At 48.4% G+C, this 10,055-nt stretch overlaps 1 protein-coding gene across 1 annotated transcript; it reads right to left on the minus strand.

The window, feature by feature from the left end:
• Positions 1–2,890: 2,890 nt before the first annotated feature.
• On the minus strand, positions 2,891–8,636 carry LOC130890225 (glutathione S-transferase Mu 4). The gene is made up of 8 exons (XM_057794250.1): positions 8,420–8,636; positions 8,136–8,211; positions 7,664–7,728; positions 7,289–7,370; positions 7,090–7,190; positions 5,640–5,735; positions 5,246–5,356; positions 2,891–3,810 (listed from the first exon to the last, which is right to left on the minus strand). The coding sequence occupies exons 1-8, from the start codon at positions 8,453–8,455 to the stop codon at positions 3,721–3,723; spliced, it is 657 nt and encodes a 218-aa protein (XP_057650233.1). The 5' UTR covers positions 8,456–8,636; the 3' UTR covers positions 2,891–3,720.
• Positions 8,637–10,055: the final 1,419 nt, after the last annotated feature.

A 10,055-nucleotide genomic window follows, 5' to 3' on the forward strand; every position in this document is an offset into this window, starting at 1 on the left:
TCACCTCCTATTCCTCGTATGTCCTGTATCGTGACAGCCCTCTGCTTAGAGGAATTTATCTGACTCCAGAACCCACAGTATGGCCTGAGAAACCAGACCTGCCTGTGTGCTGGCCCTGGTCCTCAGAGTGAGCAACTGAGCCCTGCCTGAGCCCCAGTCAAGCCTGAATTACATTTGTTCTGTGTCTGGTCTCATTGGCCGTGATTCCCAGGACTGACTGTTGGGGTGGGCTTCATTTTGTTCTCCACAGGATGGCCTGGGTGATGGGATGCAGGAACTGTGGGCCATTTAAGTTCATTGATGTCCCTGGTCCATGTCCCTATCTTCCTCCTCCTGGATTCTCACAGGAGAGGTTTCTTTCTTTGGACTGCTCTATCTTTGGTGTGACTGGCAGGGCTCTTCATGTGATTGATGTTTGGGAAATGTGGAATATGAACAGATCATCTCCAGAGAAGTCTGTCCAGTCTACACAACCAGCGGCAGGGCTTAGAGCTCTGGATAGAAACGCCTTATCTAAAGGCTCACAGCAGCACGTCCCTGCAGTGGTGCTGGAGTCCAAGTCAGAGCTCTCTCAGCTCAGCAGCTAAGAGACTGCAGCTGCCTGTGGAGGAGCATGGCTGGGGAGGGACCGGACTAGGGTGCTGGGCCCCAGGGCCACAGCAGATGGTCAAAAGCTGTGGGCATTTTGCATGAAGTCACCCATAAAGGACTTGGGCACAATGCAGGAGCATAAAGGTCGGAAGATAAAAGTTGATAGAAGGGCAATGTTCGTGAATCTGGTACCAACATTTGTTAAATTGTAACTAAGAGACTAAGAAGAAAGGTGGCAAAGATGGAATGAGGTCAGGAGTGGCTGTGATAAGGGCAGTGGGGAGAATTAAGTGACTGCACTGCAGTGTCCACGGGTCTGGCATAGCGGCTGGCAAAGGCTCCCCAGGTGGGGCCAGTACTGAGGCCTTGCAGGCCGTGGTCTCTCCAGTGTAGCTCTTCCCTCTGCAGTTAGAATGGAGAAGCAACAATAAAGCATTGTCCAGGGAGGTGCAAGTCTTCAATCGTGGTGCTCCAGAGGCAGAGGCAGGAGGGTCTCTGAGTTTGAGGTCAGCATGGTCTACTGCTGTGGGATAATGCTTTGTACACTGTAAAGATTTGTCACTAGTGTTGCTTTAATAAGACACGGATTAGCCAGTAAACAGGAAGGAAGAATAGACGGGGCAACTACACTAGAAGAATTCTGGGAAGAGGAAAGGCAGAGACACCGTCCTTACCCAGAGGAAGAGGAAGCAAGATGAGAATGCCTTACTGAGAAAAGGTACCAAGCCACAAGGCTAAACATAGATATGAATTATGGGATCATTTGAGTTGTAAGAGGTATTAGGTACTTGTTGATTTGTCCAATTAAAATGTTCCAGAGAACAATTAGTTAAGAGATGATCGTGATCCTGGCTAGAAGATTTTAAGTTATGGAAATCCACATATCTAAAGCAAGAAGATGACTAGACAGAGTGCCCTAAGATTATATTAATCGCACCTGCACAAAGAAGTGAGCATATATAAAAATCAAACGAGAGTCTGGAATGAGACAAACACCTGCCTGCAACTGAACAACTCGTTTCAGTGCCGCCGAGAGGACTCGCTCTGCTGCGGGAAAACTTGGAGCCTCCTGAAGCTCATTCTAAGTGTGATTTTAAATCCCTTCAGGAGGATGTCATGCAGATGAAGGATGGATGAGTCATGAATCTGACAAAAGTTTCAATTACTGCACAAATTCACCAACTGTCGTCACCCATTGATGTGAGCCACTCTGCAGGGAATACGCTAGAATCTTGCAGGTTAGCCATTGTTCCACCAACTAATGCTTTGTCATGGTTCCACAGGCTAAGTGACTGGATGCCCACTTTGGGGAAATGCCTCTTGTAAGGCTTACGTCATTTTTGGAGATGAATTTCTGATAATTTTTTTTTTTACACAAATCTTTGCTAAGTAGCAATACTATCCTTTGGTGCTGATGGGACAATCACTTTGGAGTACCGCACATCAACCAGCGCTGAACAATTTGGTAAAGAGGAAGGAGTAGGTCCTCCTCCAATAGCCATGACTTCCCTAGTCACGGGCAACAGACTAGGTTTCCTATTCCAGGCATGTTTTTCCTCTTGTTGAGCAGGCCTTAAGTCCAATGAGAAAACTGTTGGTTACCATTAAGGTATGTATACCACTACTGCACCCTAAGGGTTGCCAAACATGGCGGTCATTGCTATGGTTCACAGGCATCACAGCTGAGGGCTACTGGTCACCTCCCTCCTTGGGTAGCTTACATGGTACCTTCTTCCACCATGGAAGGGAATCCTCAGGGAAGAGGGTTTCAAGTCAGATCCATCTGAGGGGCCTCTGGGCCCTGTGTATGAAGTACGTGGTATCATCAGCAATAGGAGAGGGCAACCAATGCCAGTGTTATAGCCTGTAATGTTCTGACAGTCTCTTGGACAGCCCTGACCAGCAACTCAAAAAGAGGGTTGCTCATGACTCGTGTGACTTTTGTTCAGCGGCTTTTGGCTCTTGGAGACGGCATGTCAGCAACAGAGAAACTTCATTTTAGATCTGAGTGGGAGAAGCCTGAGCTAGGAAAGTTTGCAAAAGAAGGTGAAGAAGAACCAGGCCGGGTATGGGTCCCTACAAACGCTCTGACTTGGAGATCTCAAGCCAAAGGGGGTCATCTGGAGTGTCAAAGTAGAGCATGTACAAATGACTCCTGGTCAGAAAGACTGGATTCTTCTTACCAGAGACTCATTTCTGGGGGAGGCGTGCTGGGGCACATCTGAAACCAAATGTTCATGCTATAATTCTATGCCTATCCAAAGAATGCAGATATAAATAATATGAAAAGACACTGAAATTATGAAAGCATGAAGAAATTTATTTCACAGCGGCTCACAGAGATAGGGGATTAACCAGGTTGCTCCCCATCCCTGGTGACCCAGACAGGAAAGTCCAGAGGCATCAGGGACAGAGGAGACAGGATCCTGGTGACATAGATATTATTGTGACATACTAATAGGGGCAGAGAAGATTCTGAATTCCTGCTGGAGACTCCCTCAGCCTGGATCCTCACCCCTGAGAAACGTATGAAGCGCGAACAGTGCTAGAGTATAGGCGATCCCAAGCCCCAAAGGCTCCCTTTGAGCTCCACAGAGCCTCCTGCAGCTGCCTGGTGAGAGGCTATCAGATGGCCTCAGGAAGTCCAACCCCTGCTTATCCAACCAGAATCCCTGCAAACTCTGCCAGGTCGAGAGGCAGTCTTTGGAGATAGCAGAGATAGCTGGCAGTGCAAACCAGGGCTAGGGTGGTCCAGGGCTAACAGTGGTACCTGACATAGTCCAGAGAGACCTCATACATCAGCATCTCTAGACTACTAGCTCACTAGGAAGCCCAGACTGAGCGCTGAGGGAAGAGTCCCAACTCTTCATGGCATCACAGCAACTGACAGGTAAGACCGTCTGTCAAGCGGGTCAGACAGCCACACTAGAAGGGCCCTTTGCTGAAGAAAACTTAAGACCCAGGCTTTAAGGGTTTGAAAGGGCCTAGACTGGGAGAAAGAAAAGAGGACCCAAGACACTCTGGGGTCAGCAAGGGGACAGAAAGAAGAAGGAAGTGCCAGGGCTACAGGAAGCTCAAAGTTGCCAGAGCACCAGGTCCCTCATTCCCACCTCTTGCCCTGCCAAGGCTTTACTTATTCCCCCATGTGGCCACCTTTGTATACAGAGGTGTTGGGAGGAAGCGGCTACTCTTCATGTAGGCAGAGATCTTCTTCAGTCCCTGAGAGTTAGAAAAGAAAAAGAAAACCAAGATTTAGGTTTGCACAGGGCCAGAGAGGGCAATCAACTTCCTCTTGCTCACACTGCTAGTCATTAGCACACATTTGGGATCAGCCTGGCCTCTGTCTCTCCAGTGCTGTACTCTCTCCTGGCACTCCCTGCCCTCCCTAAGAGGCCGAATCACCCCATCTATACAGACATGCTCCTCTTGCACACACAAACTCCGTATTTCCTGGGTTTGCCCACTGAATAGGATTCTAGAAAGACAAAGGGACATGTTGGCATATAGCTCCTATCTTATCCAGTGACTCGGTTAAACTGGAGTAAAGGTCATACATATAGTAGACCAGAAAAGAAAAGCCAGGCCTGCCCTAAGGAGAAAGTCAACTTTCTGCACCTGGTACGGAGCCTCAACCAATCCTGTGTCCAGTCCTGATAAAGGGACCAGGCTCAATGACAGTTACATGTGCTATTTGCCTTCTACCAAGAGAGCGAGCTTCCAGAAAATCTCTAAAGAGTTCAGATGTCCGGAGCTGCCTATGATCAAGAGACCAAGTTCACATTTAGCCTAAAGCTGCAGCCTTCAACATTCCCAAGCCTCTTCCTTCTCAAAGTCACCCAGTTCAGACCAAATGACGAGAACTGGCTGAGAAATCACCTCACTTGGTAATGAATGAGACAAGAAAATGAGTTCCTGACTGAAAAGCCGATTGGACCTCGGACTCCAACCCCCAGTTTCTAATACACAAGATGGCGTAGATATCAATCAAGTAGTCTTCAGTGAAACAGGGCTCTCCAGCACCCAGGTGGTACCACACACACACACACCTCCCAGTCTGGTTTGCCTGATATTATCTGATACATGTGGTCCCCAGGTGGGTCTAAGAACCACCTTTTCCTTTCTTACTGGGCATAACATAAGCCTCATACAGAAATCAGGAAACAGAAAAATAATGTGGCGAATCTCACAAAAGGAACACCTAGACACTCAAAAGGAAAAAATGAAAGGCCTGAGGAAAGAAAGCCCATGACACATACTTCAGGATTCAATTCTCTATCAGGAGCCCCACAAGGTCTCAGCAAAGCATTCAGCAGACCAAGCACAAATATCCTTTACATCCTGGTACCTCACATAACCCAGTCTGCAGCCGCTCTCCGCTGCTCTGAGGATCAGGAAGCCAACAGTAAGTCCAGCCCAGTTCTACTGCTGCTGAAATCTTGAGTGGGTAGGTAACCCTCCACTCATTTCCTGATCAGATTAGTGGGACAGATAACTTCACCCACTCTTGAGGAACGCTGTAATGATGAACTTGGTCAACAGTTCTGGGAGAAAGCGAGAGCTCAACTCATGCTACCTGCTATTCACTTCATCTCCAAGCCCAAGAAAACATTAGGGAAAAGTTGACAGCCAAGAGGAAGGAGGATCAGGGCATCACCTCAAAGCGGGCCATGAAGTCCTTCAGGTTTGGGAATGCGTCCAGACACTTGGGTTCGAATATACGGTGTAGGTCCAGGATATCATAAGCAAGGAAATCCACAAAAGTTATCTGCAAAAGGCCAAGAACAAGGGGGCATGAAATCCTGTACCCCTGGAAAAATGACAATCCCCAACTTCTTTTACCTTTTTTTAAAAAAAATTATTTATTTATTTATTTATTATGTATACAATATTCTGTCTGTGTGTATGTCTGCAGGCCAGAAGAGGGCGCTAGACATCATGACAGATGGTTGTGAGCCACCATGTGGTTGCAGGAATTGAACTCAGGACCTTTGGAAGAGCAGGCAATGGTCTTAACCACTGAGCCATCTCTCCAGCCCCTTCTCTTTTACCTTTTCACCGACAAACCATGTCTGCTTCCCCAGGAACTGTGAGAAGAGCTTCATCATCCCAGGGAGCTGCTCCAAGTATTCTCCCTTCACTTTCTCCTGAAGCAGAAACAGCTATCACCACAGAGTTCCCTGGCAGAGCGACCAGGTCAGCAGTACCAGGCATGGTCCTAAACGGTCAGGGGTGGGAAGCCATCTCCACTAAGATGGAGCCCAGGCTTTGATTCCACATATCAACACTTATTTACCGGATTCCATGGTAGCTCATGCCACCCTTCAAATGCAATGGGAAAGTCAGAGAAGAAAAGGACACTGTGCAGTACTGATGCCTAAACTCTGAGTGCCTGAAGCACTGGCAGACACCGGGGCTGATGCAGGCAGCACCAAAAGCAAGAACTGAAAGTTCTCAGAGAAGATGGGCGTTCCATATCATAGGTTCCAGAAGAATGAAATATACTGGAGTTTCCCCCATAAACTGAGGAGGATTTGAGGCTGAAGGAAAGGAGAGAAAGACCGTCAGGCTCTTCCCGAGCCACCTATAGAAAAACACGCTGCCTGCCGTGGGTGTGAAGGAAGCACTGGGAGGGGCTGGGAAGGGTTCCCTGTGAGTCTTCATCCTGGACTTCTTTTTCTGATCCATTGAGTGTACCTGTATTTCATGGACAGCAATGATATGAACTACCTGGTGAGGGCCTAAGCAGAGGGCACAGGTGGAGAACACTTGGGAAACATGACGTCACTATCTAGGGTTTGGTTGGACCCACCAGCTTGCCCCTGCATGATCCAGAAAACCCCATTCCTGTCTCTCTCTCTCTCTCTCTTTCTCCAAGCCCTGCCCAGAGACTCTGAAATGAAAAAAAAAAAAAGTGCCCAAAAGCCCAGTTCCATGGGCATTTCTGTTGACTATTGCAGCTTCCTCTCCTGTTGCTGCCAGCAGCCCAAGTCCCAGTCTAAGCATTCAGCTCTTGACCATATTTTGGCACAAACCCAGCTTATAGTGGGCACATCATCACCCCGCACCTACAATCTATGTAATCTCCCTGCTTTATGTTTGGCACATGACTCCTCTGGTCTCAATCTCTGGGAGTGGAGAACCCACCCAGGAGTTGTTTTGCTCAAATAAACCTATTCTAGGACTTTTTCAATTCAGCTTGATCTGGCTTACTGTGTTGGCAGGGAAACCTATTATGGGGGTACAGAAGATCTATTATTGAGGAACTTAATGTGTGCTCTGGGAAGTCTGGACTAAGACAGGTAGTGCCTAAGTAAGAGTGTTCATTTGATAGTTCAGTGTACTGGGGACTGCTGGTGATAACAGAACACATCCTGGAGGATAAGTGGCTAAGGAAATCAGAGGGTAAATAAGACCTGTGCAGGTGGGAATCTGAAAGAGCTGAATCCTGACCCAAACACTGCCTGGTCCAGCCCAGCACGGGAGCGGGATGAGACTCACAAAGTCTGGGCTGTAACAGACTCTAGCCAGCTCATTGGAGACATCCATAGCCTGGTTCTCCAAAATGTCCACACGAATCTTTTCTTCCTCTGTCTCTCCACCTGCAGCACACACAGCACAGACTCACCCTTAGCCTCTCACCCCAGTCCAGACAAGGAGATTGTCCTCCACGGCCCACCCTGCAGCCAGCCCCACTCACACAGGTTGTGCTTGCGGGCAATGTAGCGCAGGATGGCGTTGCTCTGGGTGATCTTGTGGGGGCCGTCAATCAAGTAGGGCAGCTGGAGAGACAAGCATTGACAGTCAGATGGGATATGAGGTCCCAGCCTCACTTCCCTGGGTTAGGACAGACATGTGGCCATGTGGCCTGGCATTCAGCGTGGCCAGCATGGGAAGTCCTCCATGAACACACTGCACACTGAATGGAAGAGCTGGGACACAGCCCATCACACTATGCAACCACCGGGAATGGGAGCAGGAGAGCAGAAGCTCTGACCCCAAACCCCGTCAGTCAGGTGAGAAGATGAGGTGGGAATACCACACTTTCCCTCAAACCTCCCTTCCCTGCACCTACATTGGGAAAGTCCAGGCCCAGCTTGAACTTCTCACTCAGCCATTGGCTTCTATCATAGTCAGGAGCTGTGGTTGATAAGGTTACATAAAAGAAATCAGCCTTGTGTCCACCACGCCTATTCCATGGACCCAACCCCCTAAAACAGGGAATTGCAACCCACACACTAAATCTCACTATCTAAGGGTCCAGGGATGACGAGTGCTTGGGGCTGTGGGTCCTACATCTCTAAAACTTACAAACTGTTCAGGCAAGTCTTCACGGGGAATGTGATCTAATTTCAACAGCAGTGGGGACCCACCCCCCATTACCAGGGTTCGGTATTAAGATCAAGCCCACCCTCTGGAGGTTTCTGGAAGAGGCAGAATCTAAGTCCACCTAGAGGAGCCCTGTCATGTCATGTAGGTCAGAAACGGGCTGCTAAGTACCAATGGACAGGGGTAAGGAAGACGTTTGACCAGAAGAATGTCATTACCGTCGCCCATGAAGTATCTCTTCTCCTCATAGCTTGTGTCTGTGTATTCCAGGAGCAGGCGAATAGCATGAGCCAGCTGTAGAGACAGTTCAGGAATGGGGCCTGGGGATTTCTATGTGACCGCACCTCCCGCCAAGTGAGTACACACAGGCGCACGCACCAGCAAGCACGTGTGCAGGATTCTGAGCCAGACAAGCAAAGGAATTCCTCTAGGACCCGCCCCCTCACCGCTTCCCTCATCCTAGCCCCGCGGCGATTCTTTTCACCGGCAGGTGGGCGCTCACCCCACGGATGTCCCAGTAACCCAGTGTCATAGGCATGGTGCTGGTGCTGGTGCCAGGGATTGAGTCCACTGGCCTCCGGGATGAGCACCTTTGACTTTACCCTCCTGCTCTATGATAGCTGGGCGGGGCTGGCACCCGGTGCGATCCTGCCCCAACAAGATTTGCCCTGCAACACACTCCCAGCAATGTGGCTCTTCACCTAAGGAAGCAAAGTTAATAAGCTCCACCCACAAGAGACCGGAAAGCGGCTGCGATTCCGCCCGAAGTCCCACCCCCCATCCTCCTGCCCAGTGCGCAGAAGCAGAGCATTGGCTGAGCAGCTCACTTGGCCAGACACTTCTGGCTGCTCGCCTTGTTGCCCTGGGTATGTGGCAGGATCAGGCCACAAGGGAGTCCCCAACCCGAGAGTGGTGATCAGGCACCTCATCCCTGTTGTCAAACGAGGCAGATTCCTGCAGGTTCTGCTGAGGACAGTTGTCCAGATGTGATGTTTCTCCACCTGGCAGATTGCAGTCTCTGTTCAGAAGTACATGTGAATTAAGAGATTACTTCTATCACAAACCTCTGATCCAAAAAATGTGGGAAAATGGAAATTTTGAAGGTTCAAACATGGTCAGGATGTCTGCTTATATTATTCAAGGACTTAAAATGAGTCACGTGTCTCTCTGTTTTGTGACCACCTAATTATTTTTACAGACCTAACACTTCCTGAAAGTTCGGAAGGTGCACAGGACACCCCCCCTCCCAGCCGTGAGGAGCTCAGGGTCAGCTTCTAGCAATTGCCATCAAGAAAGAAATGCCTGAGATGTCTATCGCTGCTGTTCATAGCAGGTGTACTGTTCCCAACACCGGTTTTTGTATATGTACAAAGACTGTGTCTGGAGGTGGGGGAAGTGGGCTCTCCTTTTGTACAGCAGAGATCACTTAGTCACTGCATTTTCTTATGGCTTTAAGACTCCTGCAGGGTCATCAAATAATAATTTTAAGCTCCACAGGAATTCTATGGGACTTCCTAAGTATATAGGATCCATCTTTAACCAAAATGTGCTAAGTGACAGGTAACTGTGCCTAAAATTCTTACTACTGTTAAAACTGTACTGTGGCAATGCATTATGATAAAAATATCTCATATTCTAAGAGACTGAGACTTTGGTTGGCTGTCATCTAGTGACCCGCTTCAGCAGGGTCTGAAGAGGCACTATCTGAAAGACATGGGCGAGAGAGATGAGAGAGAGAGAGAGAGAGAGAGAGAGAGACACGGACGCCAAGCGGTATTCTTTTGTCTGTTTTTTAAGCAGTTGCTTTCCTTTCTTATCTTCTGTTTCCTACCCATTATCAATGGTAGAACTGTTTCTCCATGTCTCCTACTGTTTCTGACTATTTGATTTTTGTTTATTGAGGCTTCACTATGTAGCCCTGGCCAGGCTGGAACTCATTATGTAGTCTAGGGTGCCATCACTCAGAGATCCACCTTCTGCAAAGTTTTACTGTATGTATTTTATTCCAGTCCCACTATTGAAGTTGACCCCATTATTTTTTCTTGGTCTTCTCCCAAATTATCTGTGCTTGCCTCATTTAGAGGATTTCTGGTTATCCTTACATAGCCTGATTTCTTGGTAGATGATAGTTTAATTAT

The sequence above is a fragment of the Chionomys nivalis genome, chromosome 18 (genome assembly GCF_950005125.1).
Source record: "Chionomys nivalis chromosome 18, mChiNiv1.1, whole genome shotgun sequence".
In the NCBI taxonomy this organism is placed as follows: Eukaryota; Metazoa; Chordata; class Mammalia; order Rodentia; family Cricetidae; genus Chionomys; species Chionomys nivalis.

What these genes read in the sequence shown, in the direction of transcription:
- LOC130890225 (XM_057794250.1), bottom strand. Translation starts at nt 8,455, where the DNA reads ATGCCTATGACACTGGGTTACTGGGACATCCGTGGG. An exon ending in GTTACTGGGACATCCGTGGG is followed by an intron (nt 8,212 to 8,419) that starts GTGAGCGCCCAC and finishes CTGTCTCTACAG; the next exon opens with CTGGCTCATGCTATTCGCCT. An exon ending in GAGATACTTCATGGGCGACG is followed by an intron (nt 7,729 to 8,135) that starts GTAATGACATTC and finishes TATCAACCACAG; the next exon opens with CTCCTGACTATGATAGAAGC.